General features: G+C 42.9%; 1 protein-coding gene across 1 annotated transcript in view; it reads right to left on the bottom strand.

The window, feature by feature from the left end:
* Positions 1 to 7779, bottom strand: part of FER1L6 (fer-1 like family member 6) — a 68960-nt gene extending 61181 nt beyond the window's left edge. Inside the window, exons 1-5 of the mRNA XM_026110107.2 lie at positions 7708 to 7779; positions 4812 to 4938; positions 3704 to 3758; positions 3477 to 3608; positions 2701 to 2763 (exon numbers count right to left, since the gene is read on the bottom strand). Of these exons, the coding sequence (XP_025965892.2) occupies positions 2701 to 2763; positions 3477 to 3608; positions 3704 to 3758; positions 4812 to 4938; positions 7708 to 7771 (441 nt within the window). The 5' untranslated portion in view covers positions 7772 to 7779. The remainder of the gene's footprint in view (positions 1 to 2700; positions 2764 to 3476; positions 3609 to 3703; positions 3759 to 4811; positions 4939 to 7707) is intronic.
* Between the last annotated feature and the right edge of the window lie 11888 nt (positions 7780 to 19667).

The following is a 19667-nucleotide window of genomic DNA, read 5'->3' as shown; positions in this document are numbered from 1 at the left end:
AACAAAGCAGGTAAACATGGAGTTTATAGCAAACTTTTCTTGTCTTCTCCGAGAGGGAGCATCGGATCTACATCATACCTAATTAAAGGTTTGCATTGTTTCAGACTCGATTAACTCTAAAGATGACTGAATGATTTTCTTCATGTTTTCAAAATGAGGATGAGCATGAATAGTGTTAAAAGGGGAGATATTTCAGTACTGGAGAGAGGGGTTTGGGATGAAAGGGGCATCTCAGTTATGCTATGGCATTGCTACAAGATTTCTGGAATGCACTGGAAGATATTAATTACGAAAAAAATCTATTCATTAGCAAGTGTTGAGAAATGGATAAACTTATTTTCCCTCCAAATGCAGGATTTGAATGCAACTAGATTAACTGCTGAACTGATTAATAGTTTGATACTTTTTTTGTTTTCCTTGAGCTTCCAGATGCAAATTTTTTCAGATACAGATTCCAGATGCGGGGGTTGTTTTCACAGATTAAGTGAACTTGGTGCATGAATGATTGCTAGTAAGGGAAGCTGTCAATCTTTGTTTCTTCTTAAGTGAAACTGAGGCTAAGCAAGTGCTAGGAAACTTTCCATCCCCCAGAGTTTCCGTCCTTACCAGCACACATTTCCTCACTCACTTCTTTCTATTCCCCTGATACATTGTTTTCTCCAAAACTGTGTTCCAAGGTATAGAATTTATGTCTTCAGAAATATATATGAGCATTGCACTGGGTTACCATTTCCTTTAAAAATGTCTTTTTCATCTAGGAGACCTTCTTTAAATTCTTGGTGCTACACCTTCACCTGATACAAATCAAATACTTTCACTGAGCCTGATGAAACTATGCTGATTCATACCTTGTAAAGCTGGCATATTCCCACCTACAGCTCACTTGGAAAACCGGTGTTTTCCCTTTTACCCCTGGATACATGTGAGCATCATCAGAAGAATTCAAGATCTAACAGACTGGCCATGCCTTGGAGAAAAGTGACTCTACAGCCCAAAGCAGCAGCAGTTCACAAAGATTTAATGCCCCTTGGGCATTATCAGTCCTGACCCTAACAATGTCAGAAGCTCGGGGTTGTATGCTGCGCTATTAGCCATAACTGTGAGATGACATCCCCTCCCATGCAAAAAGAGGAACCCAGTTTAAGCAACAGTATCAGAACTTGTCCTCAGGGAGAAGCGAAGTTTAGATGTGCAGACACACTATGTAGGTATGAATTTTATTTCTGTGTATTTGAGCTGTGCATGTGGCACAGTGGATCTAAGCTAGACTTTAGGATATAGACTGTTAATTTACTAACAGAATTAAACACCTAGTTGTCCAATTGGGCATGTGTAAATGAAGGTTTTTGATTTGTGTAGCAGAGAAGTCATTTAACTAGATGTTCAGCAGAGCAGGTACACGGTGAGTGTCTCTGAGGCAGTTTCACACGAACGCCTTCCTACAGCTCTGCCAGCTTGGCACAGACCCTTTCCTGGGGCAGCAACTCACTGATCATTTCTCTGGCCAAATGGTGGGACTTTTGGCAGTTGAAAGACAGAAACACCACATGAGGGTCTCAGCTTAGGATATTTGTGACTAATCCAAATATGACACTGTCCAGAACCTCATGAGCTCTTACTGTACTTGTCTCCTTGTTTAAGGTACGTATTCAGTTTGCTGAACGTGGTGACAGACCCCCAGAGCCTCAGCTAAGATAATTAGCATGACTTCCTAGACTCGGCCTCTTAGGCTGTAAATCAGTACCTAATTCCCCAAATCCACGTTTCTTTTAGATACTCTGATCAGGGGCAGGTGCAAGTGTGAGCTGGCTGTCAGGTGGGGGCAGAGGGGATACACAGAGCCACACGGCAAGGGGACATTTGTTTCACAGGCCATGGTAGACTGCAACAGGAAGGACCCGGTGTCCCTTCAATCCCAGCTGGTGAATTCACACTCTCTTGTCACCTTGAAGGAACTGAGCTTGTGAAATGCTCTGCCACTGATTTGTCTTCACCAGTTTTACACCTCAAGCCCATCAGTGCTGTAGGAACTTGATCCAATCTTCTCAGCAGTTTTTAGGGGCTTATTTAGGCAACAGATTGACAAAAGGAGTGTGCGTGTCTTCCATCAGGGCTGGTCTGAGATGACCCATTGCCCCCCCAGAAGCTGACTTGCTGCGAGCACTGGGAACAGCGCTGAACACTCAGAGCCCCCCTTCCTCATTAACAGCAGCAGCTACTGAAATTCCCGAACAGTGCGAGAGCCACTGCTGAGGACAAGGTACCTGCATATTTCTAGTCAGAAACCACGTTGTATCTGAGGAACTGAGATAAGGCAGAAGTTTCAGCTCAGTAATTTGAAATAAGTGGCAGCTTGAAAATAAAGGGATGGAGACAATGCTGAGGACTCTATTAAACAAGGTGATTTTTTTCCTTCTACTTTGCAGGTTGCCAAGCCAGCAGCAAAAAAGCGCTCCTGAAAATGCACACTTAATCCTCCTGAGGGTTACATTACTTCAAACTCTTGCCAGCTGCCTTTCCTCCTTTTCCTCTTCCCTATCCTTTCCTATTCTTCAGTACATTTCATGCTAACTTTCCACCACTCTTTGCACCTAAAATTATTTCTCTTTTTAACTACACCAAGGAGAATCATTTAAAGCTAATGTGACACAAACAACAATTGATCTTTACTTATGGTGCTGAGCTTTCCTATGTACTTACAGAGATGTTGATAATTTTGTCAAACAGAAACATTTGCGGTCCAACGAAGTCAAACACAAAGTACTGTGGGAAAACAGGACAGTGGATCAGAATCACCCTCGTGCCGTTAGCCAGCACTGCCAGCAACCCGGTTCGGCTTTCTGGGTTATCGCACAGAGCCTTGGTGAGCTGCTGGGGCAATGGTGGGCACAGCAAGCCCTTTCCTTGCTCCCCGCTCATCACTGCCATGGCCTGGACCTGTTTGCCACCATTCGGCTTCTCTCCTCCTCCTGCTGCTGCATGGCGCTGCCATTTGCAAGTACCCCTGGTGCTCACTCAGTATCAGGAGGTGCAGTCAAAAGGGACAAGAGATACTCAGAAGCCCAGAGAAGCATTTTGTTTTAGGAGCTGTTTTGGTCTCATTTATCAGCAGCTGGGAAAAGCAACTTCGAGGAAAGGTTTACGTGGGGAAACAATAGAGGATGGAGGTTAGAGGTCAATTTAGAAAGACCTCCCAAATGGGTCATTTGGAAAAATGCACAGAGGCAGCAGGAGAAGAGAAAGATGTGATGGGGAATCAGGATGGACAGAGCTTGAGAAGACAAAGGGTGAAGAGAGCTAAGCACAAGGGAGCTTTTGCCTATGCTTTGCCAAGCTCGAAACTTAAGCAGCTCCTGGAGAAACCTCACTGCTCAGATACGTAGGTGCTGCCAACTTAGTTCATCTCTGTTTGACCTACCAGGTGGTCACCGCAAGAACCATCAAAGAAAATGCCTTCTCCAAGACAAAGCACCTACCTCATTGTAAAAAGGGGCATTAGTGCCTTCCTTTACTGTTGTTTGCTTCTTCTCATCACCGATTTCTATGATCACCATGGGGTCGATGTTCTCACCCACCAGCTGCCTGGCTTCGATGATGGTGATGGCAATCTGGGGGGCACAAGGACACCAGGTGCACTCCTGGGCTCAGATCCAGCCCACCTGGGGATTGCACAGGCACATAAAGGCCCTCACCACATGCTTACCTGGTAGTTCTGGGTTTTCATCTCCTCCCCATGAATTCTGGGCACCAGCTTTGCCCTGTTTAAATCACAAATCAGATTACTGGGCGTCTCTAGGAAAGAGCTAGTGCTTTGACATGCGTTGAAAAGACTTTGTGTCACTAAGCCTGCATTGTTTATGGCAGGTAGTTTTGTTATGGACTATCAGGCTTGATTTCACCAGCAGTCACTCTAACACCATCACTGGAATAGGCTTTGTGGACAACAATAGTCCAAGGACTCAGATCCATGGTCAGATGACAGCTGCATAGTAGCTGTCCGTGGACGAGACCAATGCAAATGGAAAGCAGTGCAAAACAGCTTCTTCCCCTTTGATTTGAAGCTGGCTACACTGTGTTGGCTTGTATCTCTCAGGAGTTCAGAGCACATGCAAGGACACTTACTGCAGCTCAACTCTGAACCCAGCAATTTGGTAAGTACCATAGTTCATACTCAAGCAATTTCACCTTTTCCTCAGAACAGCACCCAGTGTGTCTTTAACCTTTTCTTATTGCTTATTATGAAACATAAAAAGAGGATGGGAGGTTCTTATCCGTTTCACATAGATACTTAACATGGAAGAATTTGGTATCACTCTTTGAGTACTAAAGGATTTCATACCTGGATCTGCATGACATATCACTCTAAATCTCTCTCCGTCTCTCATATATTTGGTAATGGGGAAATGCTTTGCATCCACACAGTCCAGTGCTGTGTCTTGCATGGGAATGATTCCACCTGTTGATCCCATTAAACCTGGCTCTATTCCTCCCCCATATGAACAACTACACAAACACATTGGCTCCTGCCCCTTTGGTTCATTCTCATTAGCAGCACAGTTCAGGCTCTCTCAGCATCCCTTTCAATCTGTCTCTGCAGTGGATAGCATCTGGTGACAATCTGTCTTGAGCTGATAATATTTTGCTGACAAGTACATCCCACTGTGTCATGTGGAAGTACAGAGGTGGAGAGATCGGCTCTGTCAGCAAACACATTTTCTGTGAGAAGATGTATTGCCTTGTGGCAATACCATTACAGAGAAGGACACAAAACGTGTTTTGGGGGATGTGAGGTAAGATATGCCAAGCAGCACCTTTTCCTCTTTGGGCTTAAGGGTGCAAAAACACTGGATGCTGCATCAGTGCTTGTCAGGTCTCCATCTCCCTCTTCTTGTCTTCTGAGAGTTTCGTGGTGAAGATTTTCACTTTCATCATGATCACCTGGTGAAGAAAACAATCAAGAGAAGAAACTCCTCTCTGATTTTTGCTTGCAAAAAGCTAGCTTGGAGCAGAGCAGTGAATTCAGTAGCATGAACTGAATATTTTATTTATTTGGGTGTCACAATTAGAGATACAGAAGTGGTTTGCGCTGTGCAGCATTGACAACAGCAGTAGTCTCCCTTCTGTGCAAAGCCATATACTCTGTATAAACAATGCCTGCATCCCCTCTGTTCACCCCATGTACACCCACACCAAGCACAACGACACCAGAGGCACCCAACTACCTCACCTCTCATCTGGCAGAAAGATGGTGGGAGGTACGTGCTGTTTTTTGCACATACTACTTTGTGGCTGTTAGTCTGCCATTTGTGGTTTGCCGTAGCAGTAGAGACCCTTAAGTCCCATCCAAATGACCAAAGTGGAGTCTAGCTTAGAAATCATTTCTCACCTTTCCCCTTTGCAGAGATAGTGGACTGAAAGACCAAGCACAGAAAGAGAGAGTTGAACAGCATGATTCATGTGATCTCTGGTGGAAAGCTATAGTCAGATGACAGGAATTGCTTCCAGAAGTACCTATTTTTTTCTCTGACCATAAAGAGAATTTCAGCAACTAGCTCAGATGTAGGCATCCGCATTTGGCCAGAGGAGCCTTCCCCATACTGCTCTGTTTTCTCCCCCTGGTCCAGCAGAAATCCTGCCAGTGTCTCTGCCCCTTGTCTAGCGTGTTTGTGTTCAATGCTTGTCTTAGGAAGGCAGCTGTGTGTTATGGGTAAATTCACCTGTAATTCATTGTGATATTGATATTTATAAGTAGGAAATGTTTAGTGACTCTGGACATGAGCAGTCTCTGGTCTGGAAGTTATCAAATAGTATCTACAACAGTAAGGTTGACTTGGTCAGAAATACCCAGTGGGTTAGATGACCTTCTGGAGACATCCCTGCATTAAATGAGAGGAAACATATCCAAGTGCATTTTCTTTAAGTACTCTATGACATTGTGCTCCAACCACAAACCTAGAAAAAGGGTTGTAATGGTGCTTCCCTATCTCTTTGCAAAGGTATGGTCACTTGAGGGACACCTAGAAACTGTGGTGATGACAGCAAAGGACCATGCACATTACAGGAAAACTCACTTGGATTTTTTAATTATAGCTCTCATCAGGTCTGAATGCACCTGTGCCTTTTTTGGCCTACCCCTACGTGGAGTCATATCATCGCAGACAGACACAGACAGATGTGACTCTTGTCTGTGCTCCAAGGTAGCCAGGCATGAGCCAGCTCCAGCCGAGGTGTCCTGCTGCCCCATTAGTGCCGGAGCTGATATACACAGCCTCTCGAAAAAGATCACTACACTAGCAATCTCATATACCACATATGTTCTCTGACTGCCCCTCCGCCTCTTGCACAGCCTTCCCAGGACATAGGGAGAGTGAACTTGTCTCCTTATCCACGTGAGCATGGCCTGCTTTTCACCCCTTTAGGGCATAGTGTCCGTCCACAGATTTGCTCTGCATCTGTAGTACCACGTTCCCATGACTACCTCCCACATCCTGTTTACTCTAGAGCAGGCTGTTTGCTTATGGTCTTGTAATACCCTGCATTATTTGCTTTGTAGGCTAAAGTAGATAAAACTTACAGCCCGGCAGGGACCAGGCATGTGTCAGCCCAACACACTGCCTGCACCAATTTTTGTAAGTTCCATTTTGTTTCCATTAAGATGTAATGTCTTCTTAAAGTTTCTTTCCCTTTAAAGTTGCATTTTTCTAGCATTTTAACACCTGAACAGGTATCTTTTTTCCTCAATAACCTTGTGCATGTTGTGCAAGACTAATCAGCAGGAATTATCACCCTGTGTGGATCCAAAGACAGAAAATGAAAAGGGCGCGGTGACACATTCCCCCACTGCACACATCCTTGGTAGGTGAACTAAGCCCAAAACCTCAACCAAGGCAAGAGAGAACCAATAATTTCTATATCTTTGCTAGTTCAGACTCTTAAGTAATAAAGACACTAGTGGAATATATGAAGATGCGGCATTAAGACATCAATCTATCCAATGATTCAAAGACAGAATCATTTGAAATAAAAGGTTGCAGAGGTGTGGATGCTTACGAGGAAGACTGAAGCAAATTAGAGTACAGTGTACCTTACAGATCATGGTATATTTTATCAAGTGTAAGATAAACTCTAAAATATCTGTGATTACTAGGAAGTTTAATGGTATTTGGTTTTCTCTGCTCCAAAAGCCCAGAGCCCTTGCTATAAAGGCCAAAGGATAATCTTTCTAAAAGTAGTGCCCTTCAGCTAAATAGCGCCTATGACACAAAATACGTATTTCTGTTCCTGCCCAATAGTGGGCCAAGATACAGATGGCTGGTTTATTGCAGTACTATCATTCACGGGCTGAACTAAACACACAAGAAACCATGTTTTAAAAGACCACATGAAATTTGAGGCAAGAGACTGCAACATAAAACTACGGAAGGGAAATCATTTGCTCTGGCTGACATACCAGTTGTGGTGAAGATGAACAGGAGGCTGTGTGGATAGGAAAGAGCAAGGACAGTGGGAGGGTGTGCGGGAGAACTGCTCGTTTGCTTGGAAACCAGCAGGGCATTCGGAGGGAGAAACAGGAACCTCTGTGTGTCTTGTGAATGTGTCCACACCAGTTAGATAAAGATAAAAACCAAACCCTTGCGCACATTTAAGAGGAGAACTGCTCCTTTATCCTGCTCTCAACAGCTGCAGTATTGATTTATGAGGCCTTACCCAGTGCGTCTTTGTTTGCAATAGTTAACCCTTTTCCGCCTTTTTTCTTCTTCTTCAGCTTCATGCCAGCAAACAGCCCCTTTCTGAAAAAATAAAGAAAAGTCATCATTGCAATACCTTCCAGGCCTTTTCTGTGCTGGAATCTAGTTTAATTCAAGGACCTGTTAAGCAGGAGTTTTAATTTCCCAGTGAGATCATTTTATTCTGATTTTCCTTTTACAGATAGCAAACAAGGGAACACTCTGGTTTTGTGCTTCACCTAATTTTGTTTCACTTTAAAATTTGGCAGCACACAGGGGAACATACCAAGAGAAGAGCTGAAACTTCTTTTCAAACCAAGACAATGAACAAGAGGCAAAGAAAGGAAATCCACGATGAGCCTACAGGCCTGTTGACTTCCCCCCACCACAACTCTTCTGCCTCTGAAGAGGCCAGAGATAAAAGCACCTCATAAATAATAGGTTCCAGGTCAAAAGCAGTTTTCCAGTGAATTAAGATAAGCATAAAAGTGTTTGTTTTGGCTTCCTTTGTGATGACGCCCACTGTGCCAGCGGCACATGCACCATAACAGATGTTGCAGTCTATTTATTTATTTACTACTCTTTACTTATTCTTACTTGTTAGTTTTGGGGTTGGACAAGGGCTTTCTCTGCAAGCTGCATTACAGGGTTGCTTCAGCCCAGCATCAGTTACAGCTACCACCAAATGTGGCTTTTCTGCCTCCCTCTCCTGCCTTTAGTCACTTCTCCCTAAGCTTGATTAGGGGAATAATCCAGCCGAAAACTGACCCAGTTAAAGCTTTGGTGAGGATCTATTCGGATCATTTCTCAGATCATGCCTGGTTAAAGTGACTTTATACTCACAGTCTCATTAAGGCTTCCTCAGTTCCTGTGTTCACCCAGTTTTGGTCTCAACACCTTGCCACGTGCCTACCAGGCTTGTCCAGGAGCAGGGAGCTTTTGTGAGGTGGGACATATGCATGGCCACAAGCATGCAGTGATAGACTATCAGCACATTTTTTCCCTTATCATTAGAGGAATGATATGCATAGACTGCTGTAGGAATAAAAAAGAACTTTTCTGGAAAAGTACCCAGCCAACCAGCCCAAAGCAGCAGGCACCTATGAGTCAAGAAAACCTGATAGCAATCAGTGCTCAGACATCTGAAATCACATGCAAACTCCAGATGTGTTCTGCTCTAAAGGAAAAGTTGTTGAAAATTGGAAAGTGAATCTGATAAGGTTTAAATGTCCTATTCGGAGTAAGCAAATTCAGTTGAGTTCCAAGTCCAAGAGGAATGTCAGCAATGCTTGACTCTATAGCAGAGAATGGAGAACTTCCATATGGACTTTAGCAAAAAAAAAAAAAAAAAAAGTTCATTACACACACAGGATTTGCTGGAGCGAATCTCCTTCATATAGATCTAAGCTAAGTAGATGGTATTTTCAGGGAATTGAAGGTATTTATCCTTCACAATAGGGACAATCCATCACCTTAATACGTAAGCTACTTGCCATCCAGTGATAGCACATGTGCTCCACAGATTGTGCCAGAGCACATGGGTAACACACCCGATGTGCTTAGGAAAGTCATTAAAACCCTTTGAGCCTGTTCTGTGGATATCATTTTCCTGAAAATTATTCTTTTGGAAAGAAAAAAAGAGTAAGCTTTCTCTGAATTTCCACAAAGGGTGATTCTTTTCACCTCAGCGCCAAGATATAAATTTGATCAGCTGCTGAAAACTGGAAGATTACTCTTTCTTTCCTCCCCTCAACAAAATTGTGAAAATGTTGCCAAGAAGAGAAAGTTCCAGGCTTCCATACAGTTTCGCCAAATTTGATTCTGTCCCATATATAGGTTATTCCTACCCATCTGTTATCCCTAAAACAGGGACACAGCTGTGCTTGCCACCTCTAGGAAGATGCAAAGGTGTCACAAGGAAAGGGTCTCCAGTGCTCCTTGCATAACCCCCAAGGCCTGGCGGAGCGCTGTTGACATTACACCTGTGGTGATGGACTGAATGGGGCAGTCTCACTTCATTCACCTTCGCTCCACCACCTCCGCAGCTCAGTGCTGCGGCCCATCGTCCCATGTCTCACAGTGCAATGGCACTGCCATGTCCTTGAGTGGTGCTCCATGGGCCTCAGCATCCCAGCAGCCTGCCTTCTCCCAGGAGCCTGCCACAGCACCTCCAGAGCAGAGTAATCATTCTTATTCCTTCAAATTGTGTTGCCTGATTAATCAAAAGCCTACTGGTGTGGGGAAGGGGATAAGGGGTTCTGCAGACACAAGCTGAAGCTTCAGGAGTTTGCCAACCACTAAAGTACAGTACCTGTCACAGGCAATGCCTAGCAGCAGTAATATTTGGGACATATTTTCCATTTAACAGCGGCTCAGCTGCTGCACAGAGCTGCTGGCTTGTTCCCAAGCCAGTGCCCTCACATGTGATGTGCAGGTATTCTTGACTCGTGGGATTGCAAGTTGTCAGATCCCTTTGACCAGGGTGCAAGAATGAAGACAAGTTAGTGTGATGCTTCCAATGCCTTCTCCTCCTCCACTGCTGCATGGCTGCCACCACCTTACTGCTGCTGACCATGTCTCTATGCATGGTGCACGCTACGGATATCTTCATCACAGTGAAAAGGAAGACTGAGAGTTAGCAGGATCTCCTGGCTCTCCTCAAGGAAGAAATATGGCACTGGAAGAAACTGGGACGTCGGGAGAGACTTGAACAGATCATGTGGATTGAGGAAAGGTCATTCATCTCTCTTTGACCTGTGGTGAGGTTATTGCTGTTGCGGTAGCACAGTAGCACTGACAAGATTCAGTGAAGATTCAGTTCCCATATACTACATGGTACGCAAATAGGAAGAAGGATTTCATTCCTGTTTGGAGCCAGCAAGATAATTTAAGATATAATAAAAGAAATTCATGTCCAAAGAGAAGGCGGGAGAAGAGTTCCTATAGGCTACTGATACGCTTACCTTGGAGGTTTCCCATTGAAAGTGCTTGATTAGAAGTGATTTAAAATCAATAATCTCAGCTAATCAGGAACATTACTTAATACAGGTGGGACTGAGTCTCTCAGCTCATTCCACACAGGAACAGTTTCTTAGATTGTAAAAAGTCTGGAGTAAGGACAACTTCCTTCTTTTGCATATGTATAGTGGCAATACGGGTCCTAGTTTATGACTATGATTCATTGATCTTTCCCTGATATCAAACAGGAAACAAGAGTGAGACACCAGCCATATAACAGCTTTTGATTATACTCAGACTGTGCTGGATTTGAAGCAGTGATCTAGAAGTACAAGGGTTCATTTCCCATTATCAATGCCACAGGCCTACTAGGTCTCTCAGTTCACTCATTTTCATACTCCTCTCTCATCAAGATTTATTCATGGCAGCTTTCATCTTTCCCACTTGTTAGCATTCCAAAAATATCCTTTTATGCTCTTTTGTTTTCATTTAAGCTGTCCATTCACAAGGGCATCATGATCAAGTCTTGTTCTGCATAATGTCTCAGCTATCATTTAATTGCAATTTGCGGTCTAATTTAAAGGAAAGCTGTCAGAAAAGCACTTCAGACTTGTCAGTAGGAGAGTAAGGGTGACATTACAAAACACTGAATCTACTTGGAGTTTTTCCTCACTATTTAAACTTAATTTCTTCTTCCAGAAAAATGTTCCTAGCAGTCCATGTTCTATGAAAATTAACACAGGAGAAGGATATCTTTTTGCTGCAGGAATAGTCACAAGTCATACATTAAACCTTCAATTCAAGACAAGCACAATAGACTTCACCCACCTACCAGCAGGGGAGGGATTCATCTCACCCGAGCTAGAAGTCTACCTCTGCCATCCTAAATACCTTCACAGTCAGGGGAGAGAAATGGGCACTTTGAGGGTGTGGGTTATCTGACTCATTTTAGACATTTAGTGTAGGATTACAGGAAACACATTTCTCTCCATTGGTTATAAAGTCAGAAGTACAACCTGAGCTATCTGAATTCAGGCATGTAGTCTAACCTCACCTTGTAGTTCAAGGAGGGACTTTCAGTTCCTTTCCACAAGGCCTTCTTCTTTACACAGTGTTCTACCTCCTGTGCCATTCAGGCAAAACCAGCTCTTGGGCTTAGCCTTGCATTAGACCAAGATGCTTGTCAAGGCCCATTTTTGTAGGCATGAACCTTGTGATGGCCTTCTGGCACATGGACCGCACTCCCAGTGACCACAGAGGAATGAAAGCAGGAAGGCAGGATCTTCCTGGCTAGGATGGTGGCCAGGCAGCCACCAGACGATTGTACTGCCTCTCAAAAGGACCTCGACAGGCTGCAGAAATGGGCAGAGAGGAACCTTATGAGGTTCAATAAAGGGAAGTGCAGAGTCCTACAGCTAGGGAGAAATAACTCCATGCACCAGTACAGGCTGGGGGCAAACTGGCTGGAAAACAGCTTTGCAAAGGAGGACCTGTGGTCCTGGTGGACACAAAGTTGACCATGAGCCAGCAGTTTGCCCTTGTGGCAAAGAAGGCCACAGCCAAAGAGGCCAACAGCCTCCTGGGCTTAGGGGTATCTTATTAATGTGTATAAATATCTGAAGGGAGGGTGTGAAGAGGACAGGGCCAGATTCTTCTCAGTGGTGAGTAGTGACAGGACAAGAGGCAACGAACACACACCAAAACACAGAAAATTCTATCTGAACCTAAGAACACATTTTTTCCTTTGAAGGTGGTCAAACACTGGAATAGGTTGCCCAGAGAGTCTGTGGAGTCTCAGTCCTTGAAGATATTCAAAACCCATCTGGATGTGGCCCTGGGCAAACTGCTCATGTTGGCCCTGCTTTGAGCAGGGGGGATGGACCAGGGACCCTTAGGGGTCCCTTCCAGCTCCAACTATTCTGCAATTTTGTGGTTCTGGGGATTCTTGGAACCACAGAGGCCAGACGTAAACAATTTTATCTTGGCAAAGTGCACCTCTGGAGACCATCCAGAAGTCCTCATAGGGACAGCGTGAGTGAGCTACCACTATGCTCCTGGCAGCAGACAATCCCTACCAAAGCAGATGCCCCACTTTCCCACAGAGTCCCTTCATCACTGGAAGCAGCAGTTTCAGTAAACTTTTTGGTACCATTGAAATGATTTAGTTCTAAAGACGATCAAAGGTTTGTGCAGCTCAGATCTGAGCCAGCTCCAGTGTCTAAGGACTGTAAACTTATGAGCACGGTGACTGCCTTGACATCTGAGAAAATGTTGGAAATTGAAGAAATGAGAAAAGTACCCTTCCACATTCTCACAAATGTAAAATTTTTTAGATGGGTCTGTATTTTTGCATGCAGTTTTGTGGCTCCTTAAAATTCTGCGTCTTTCAATAAAATTTAATTTTCCACAGAATTTTGCAGTAGATCAAACACTATTGCATTGGGGAATAATTAACTCCACATGATTAGTTCCCATTTTCATTGAATAAACCCAAACAAAAGGAACCTAATTCTTTTTTTTTAACATAAAAATGTAAGAAATACTCTTGGCTCCTTTTATCACGTCCACAATATATAATAGTCAAGGAAATTGAAAGGAAAAGTAAATTATCTCATCATTTAAACTGATCATTTCAAATAGTCAAACATAATTACAATATGAAGAAGGGGCTTCAGAATAAAAAGCTTAATCAGCCTAAAACTATACTGTAAGCAAAACTGGTTAATTCAGAATGAGTTTTTATTCAGCTAGTATCTCATTTATGCTAATAAATGAAGTCCCACGGAAAAGATTTATTGCATTAAATTTAATTGTTGCAAAGGGCTGAACAAAACAGCAGTTATATACTTGGTCAAGTGGAAAGCAGGAAGCACCTTAATGAACAGTTAATGAAGTATTCATTTCATGCATTCTTTTCTCAGGTTTACTGAAGTCAAAGGAAGATTTTGGCTGTTTATTCATTTAATTTATCTCCCTTGCCAGTGCAGGATTGCGTCATACAGCATACTGTCAGGTACTTTATCCTGATTCAGTAATCAGACTCCCTGTATCCCAAAATCCATTATTTCTGAGCTGTTCTTTCACAGCCCAGCAGATCTCACTAGCTGTCTTAACTTGTTTCCATTTTTCCTGATTTCCCACTGTTTCCTGTATTTTGACAGGTCCAAGGATTTGTAAGAGAAAAGCTTCAGCTTCTCGAAGAAGCTGGATACACAACTCTGTGTAACAAGCTGCTATTTAAAATACTTGTGTGGCACACACACACTAGTATCTGTTCTGAAGCTTGCGGTTTTTCGCATGTACGTGACAGCATGATATTATGTCTCATACGAGCTGTCAATATCTCCTAATATATCAGCAATGGCAAGACAAAATTGCAAGGTGAAAATATGCTGGTCAGTGTTAGTTATACACGAACTGCATACATGCAATAATGAGCTTTAAATCAGCTATTACAACTCAGGAAAGAAATGTTACTCTCTTTGTGGATAAATCTCTGTAGAACTTCAGTTTAGAGCACCAGAAAGTGAAATCAGATGTTAGAAAATGTTAGGAGAGGGATAAGAGTGTGACAAAGGGCATCATATGCCACTAAATTATTGCATTTTGGCTAGTGCATGTTGCTCCAGTCAGCTGTCTCTCAAAAAGAATACAGAATTTGGTAATGGGCAGAAAATAGATGATAGAGAAGGGCAACTAAAACATTCAAGGGGAGGGAGAAGCTGCCTTATGAGGAGAAACTAAGACAACTGGGACTCTTCATTTGGAAAAGAGAGAGCTAAGGAAATATGGTCAAGGTTCATGAGATGAAGCTGGTGAATAAGGTGAATGCAGAACTGTTACTTAGCAAATCCTGCACTACTAGAGCTAGGATGCACTTGATGAAACAGGTCCATAAATACTAAAAGGACTAGGAGGAAAAATACCCACTAACACTCATAATAAAAACATTGTGGATGCTGGAGGATGGATCACAGACAGTGGCCAGGCTCATGTTCTCTCCCTAAGTATCACCTCCTTTGCTGGAGACAGAATAGTGCTAGATGGCTACTGCGTCTGACTCTGTAGGGTATTTCTCATGTTCTAGTCGTCCTGGATCAAAAATACCAGATCTACACATTGCTGAATCACCTAGCAGTCATGCTGGATCTGACTCAGGAATGGGTTCATAATCGCATTTTGGTCAAAATGATCAGAACATGCTATACAAGTTTACGCCTAATCCAGTGTAAAGCCTCACACCACCAAATTAATCCATTCTTGGAACACATTTGAACTGGAAAGTGAGTTTATGCTCAGTCAGCCCTGCTAATGTGACTACCACATTCTAGATCAGGTGCTTGGGTTTACTGTATCATCTAACTGGAGCTGAAGGGGAGTTTGGAACAGAGGTACAAGATAATGAATGACATGGAGAAGATCAATAAGTATTTGCAGTTTTTCAGTCCTGAAACCACAAAACAGGAGCACTGCATGAAATTATCAGGCAACAGGCTTGAAACTAAAGAAAGGAAATGTTTTTCTATAAGGTACAGAAGTCATAACACATATTGCCAGGAATGTTGTTGAGATCAAACAATTCAAAAATGTTTCAGCTCAACGTATGGAGTCTGCTGACAGGGATACTGAACGTCCATCCAGCTCAGAAACTCCCTGACTGCAGGCAACTCCTAAGATTAGGATCACTCTATTCCCATCCTGTTTCACAGACTCTTTCCCCAAGTATCCAGCCTTGGCACCTCTAGGGAGGCAGAAACCCGAAGTTAAGGAGACCTTACCCCATTGCTCCCATTTTCTTAGCACTTTAATTCAAAAGTACTATTTCCCTAAATGCTTTTATATACTGATTAACTAAAAGATAATCTGAAAGAGGAAATACCAGGTTTATTCAAGCACATTCTGCACAACTTGTAATTTGAACCTTCTGAAGCGTGCACAATTCTTTCGCAAATGAAATTAAACTCAAAACCTCCAACAAGGGTTACAAGACAACAGAGCAGCAGCAGAAGCCCTCTGCAAATGTGGACCATTTACCCAGGGACATATAGCCCTGGTTCTTTCAAACCCTGCCCCTCCTGCAGAAAAGCAACAGCCTTTTACAGATACATTTAGCATTACTATAAATTATAAGTCATGATAGCAAAGAGGCTACGTCCTGAGCAGGTGTAAATCAAGGGCTGTACTCCATAATTATTCTTATGTCAGGGCACAAAAGCTGAGTAATGGACCTACTAAATATGAACACATACACCCACAAAATAAGAAACACAGTTGTTACACACAAGGGGATCATTTCTCTTGTTCCTGCATCTCTTACAGTCATGCCCCTTTCCAAAGGGGGCTTGAGCCATCAACTGCTGGTCCGAGAAAATCTTGCCTTGACTTCGTACAGGTAGAAACTGCTATAGAAAGCACCAGGCAGTATGGAATAGGTAAATATAAGCAGCAGTAATTACTTCTGCTACGAACAATTAAGCATTAAAGGGCTTGTTTATTTTCTTTTCCTTCAAGAAGAAGCCTTTAAATATGATTAGCTGAATTTAAAATCAGAGCTTGGAAGGATCCCCTACGAGCGTTAGACGTACCTGTGGGACTGCGGTGTCATTGCTGAGGGCTCCATCCTGCTCAGGAGTGTTTTTCCTCCAGTTTTTCTTCCCTGTTACACCATGAACAGACTCTCCGAGCTCTTATTGATATTTAAGACTCATCTACTTGCATGTAGCAAATGTAGTGCCTGGTTAGGCAAGTTGGTAAACACTGAACCAGAACCAGGAATTCTCCCTGTGCAAACATTAACGCCTCTGACGTCTTGCGGCGATCTGCAGGAGAATGCCAGAGAGCCACATGCTGTTTACTAATAGCACCTCCAGGCTAAAAGGACATCGAGATCTTCGCACCCACCAAGACACCTTAACGGGAGTGAGCTGTTAGATAGACTCTCTGGAAAATTAGGCCTTCCAGTGTCACTCTGGAACTCAGCAGGAAGCACTGATTTCAAGTAAATATTTGAATACTTCCAGATATTACAATTTGCATTCATGTATGCATATCCAGTTACTATTTAATAAGAACATGTTTTCATTTTGCCTGTTTTCTCACTTTTTCCACCCATAACTCAGCAACCACTACAGTCCTTGCAGTGAACTGGTTACAGAAGCAAAAGACCTCCTTTGTTCTGCCACTTCCCAGAAGACTATTTTCATAATCTCCTTAACCTTTTGTGATGCAAATAAGAAGGAAGTCACCCACTGAAAGGGCAGTTTATTAGCACTAGGCTAAACATCTTTTTAAGGATACCTTTGGAATTATGTACTCAAATCCCAGCAGGGTGAATTCCTCCTTCCCAATATATATGATCAAGTTCACTGCAGTACTGAGGTTCACGGAGTATGTGAAGCAGCTGCAATTTTACTCAGATAAGAAGTGCAGCAGACAAACAAAACAGCATTAAGTGTTTTTAACCCAAGTGATCATCCAAGTTTAAAATTCTGTATACTTTGATTTCTCTTGGACCACTTTTGACAGCTGGCTGCCTCCGATGGCCTACAGTATTTGCTCTGTCCTGGTTCAACAAGGGACAAGCATCCAGCCTAGCTCCCAGGGAGCTGCCCTGCCCTCAGTTAACACCAGCCACACTTGTGGCTGACCTGAGCAGTGGGCAAAGCTCTTTTATAAGGAGAAACTGGTAATTAAATCTCATACAATCCTACGTTTTTAAAAAGTGCATACAAAATCCCATGTTCTCTCCAAAGGAGCAGAACAGAAAATGTTTTCTCCATTTGCCTTTCTGAAACTCACACTTAGCCCAAAGTTCCTATGCTGCCTTTTTGTGGGTATGTTTTTCTTTGATTCCTTTTTCCACTTTCTCTCATCCTCCTGCTGTTTCTCACACACACAAGCCATCATAAAAAAGAAATCAATAATAATAATGAAAATCATCACCAACACATGACTCAGTTTGGGGTTATGACATGTGCCTATATTCTGGGTGGTGGCCACCATTGCTTTAGCTGTCCAATTCCCTCAAAAAACTTCATAATTTCTTCAGTACAAAATGTCAGCTAAACCGACACTGGTAGGGTATAAAAAAGTATATAGTAGCTCATCTAGTCCGGGGAGACTCAGCTGACACCAGAACAGTGTCATCTCTGGGACATAACATATAGCGCTGTCACTTTAAAACTCATTCACCAAAGTTGGTTTTAAAGCACTCTGTTTCCAAATGAAATCCTAAACATTGTGAGCAGCTCACAAAAACTCTCAGGGGGAGGTTGCTCACAGCCTGGTAACATCCAAAAAAAGGGCAATATCAAACTTTTAACTTTCAGCGCTTCCAACCATGTTTCTCCTGTGGGGCTGAATTCAGAAATGATAGATTACCAATATGGGACGGTTTCACTACATTGCCCTGAAATTTGCAACTTGATAAGCTGAACTAGCAACTCTGGAGGAAAAAAGCTGTCAGGGCAGAGGCAGTCCCAGACCCTCCAAATCCCCTGTCAGTAGCTAATGAGTTTTGCTCACTAATGTCCTGGAAGGCAATCAAAATTTCCTTGCTACAAATGAAAGCCTCCATGCTGTGTTATCAGCATGCTAAGCCATGTGGGTCCCAAATGGCTTCTTTCTTAACTGCACAAAACTTCCGAGAAGATCTGCAACAGGTCAGCAAACATCTCCTTTGCTCAGCTGGAAACAGTGACTCTTCCTTCAGCACCCAATCAGTACTTGAGCAGCAAAAGCTGAGCCAAATTTTCGGCTCAACTTTTGCTCTGTCCTAATCAAGACTTTTCTTTTTCTTTTTTTTTCTAAAGAGGGTAACAAAAACAGCTTTTGATTAAAAGATATAAAGAAAGGACACTTTGGAAGAAGGGGAAAAGGTGTGTTTTGACTGTTTCTTTTGCATAGGAAATGTTTTCAGACTTACTAGACTCTAACAGCCCAGGTTCAAGGTGCGAAGAGGAGGAAACCAAGCACATTCAAAGATTTTTATTGCATCTGCCTTGCTTGAGGGCTGTCCACTCAGATTAAAAGACAAGGCATAATCTTGAAAGATATGGATATAAAGATGGACATGGCTCATCAGTCCACATGCCTCCAGACTGGTCAGCAGTTGGCACGAGGAAGAAGTCCTACTGACAGTTTTATAATTGAATAAAATAACAGCAAGGAAAGGCCATGAGGGTGGTATCTTCTCTACTCATTGCCAAGAAGAATCACAGATCTGCTTTGTCCATTGCTATCCTTTCAACAGTAATTTCTGTTCATGTTTCCTGAAGTTTACATGCCCAGAGCTACCGTGCAACAAGTAGGGCAGACGCAGACTGTCTATATGTGACTATATATGCACTGAAATCAGTCGATGATTGTGGAGCACCAGGATGGAGAATCTTGTCTTAGGAATTACTCCTTTCCTTCGATTATTAATCACTAAAAAAGTGATGGCTATTATACAGAAAGCGAATGCCAAATTACTGAAATTACTGTATGTGTTGTTTCCTTGCTCTATGACAGTTGCACTGATAATTCTTTTCCCCTCACCCTGTGTCCACGTTCACTAGTGAGATTAAAACTCTTCAGGACAGACACTGTCTCTGCCTGTGCACAAATCCTGGCCCACACAGCTAGGTTTTGGCCTCCAGCTGCCATCTTAACAGGAGTAATGAAAAGTGTCCCCAGAGTAATTCTGGCTCTTGCTGCCGCACAAAGCCAAAGTGCCCTGAAGGGCACCACGCTTATTCCAGGACAGTGGTCTTCAAGAGGTCAGCCAAAAATGAAGACAAGTAGTTGGTTAAAATCATCACGTTAAAATCAGTATAAAATAAAGGGGGCAGTTCTAGCTATGGTGTTAACACTGGGAAGTTTGCCACATCGATTGACTCTTCCTTTCACAAAGGATTTCTCTGTAGCATGCAACGCTGTTTGATAGTATTTTACCCACAATAGAACTTCTTTCAAAACTGGAGTCAATCCTCTCAAACTCTG

This window comes from Dromaius novaehollandiae, chromosome 2 (genome assembly GCF_036370855.1).
Source record: "Dromaius novaehollandiae isolate bDroNov1 chromosome 2, bDroNov1.hap1, whole genome shotgun sequence".
Lineage (NCBI taxonomy): Eukaryota > Metazoa > Chordata > Aves > Casuariiformes > Dromaiidae > Dromaius > Dromaius novaehollandiae.
The sequence above is the reverse complement of the archived record's forward strand: the minus strand, read 5'-3'. Positions and strand labels throughout refer to the sequence as shown.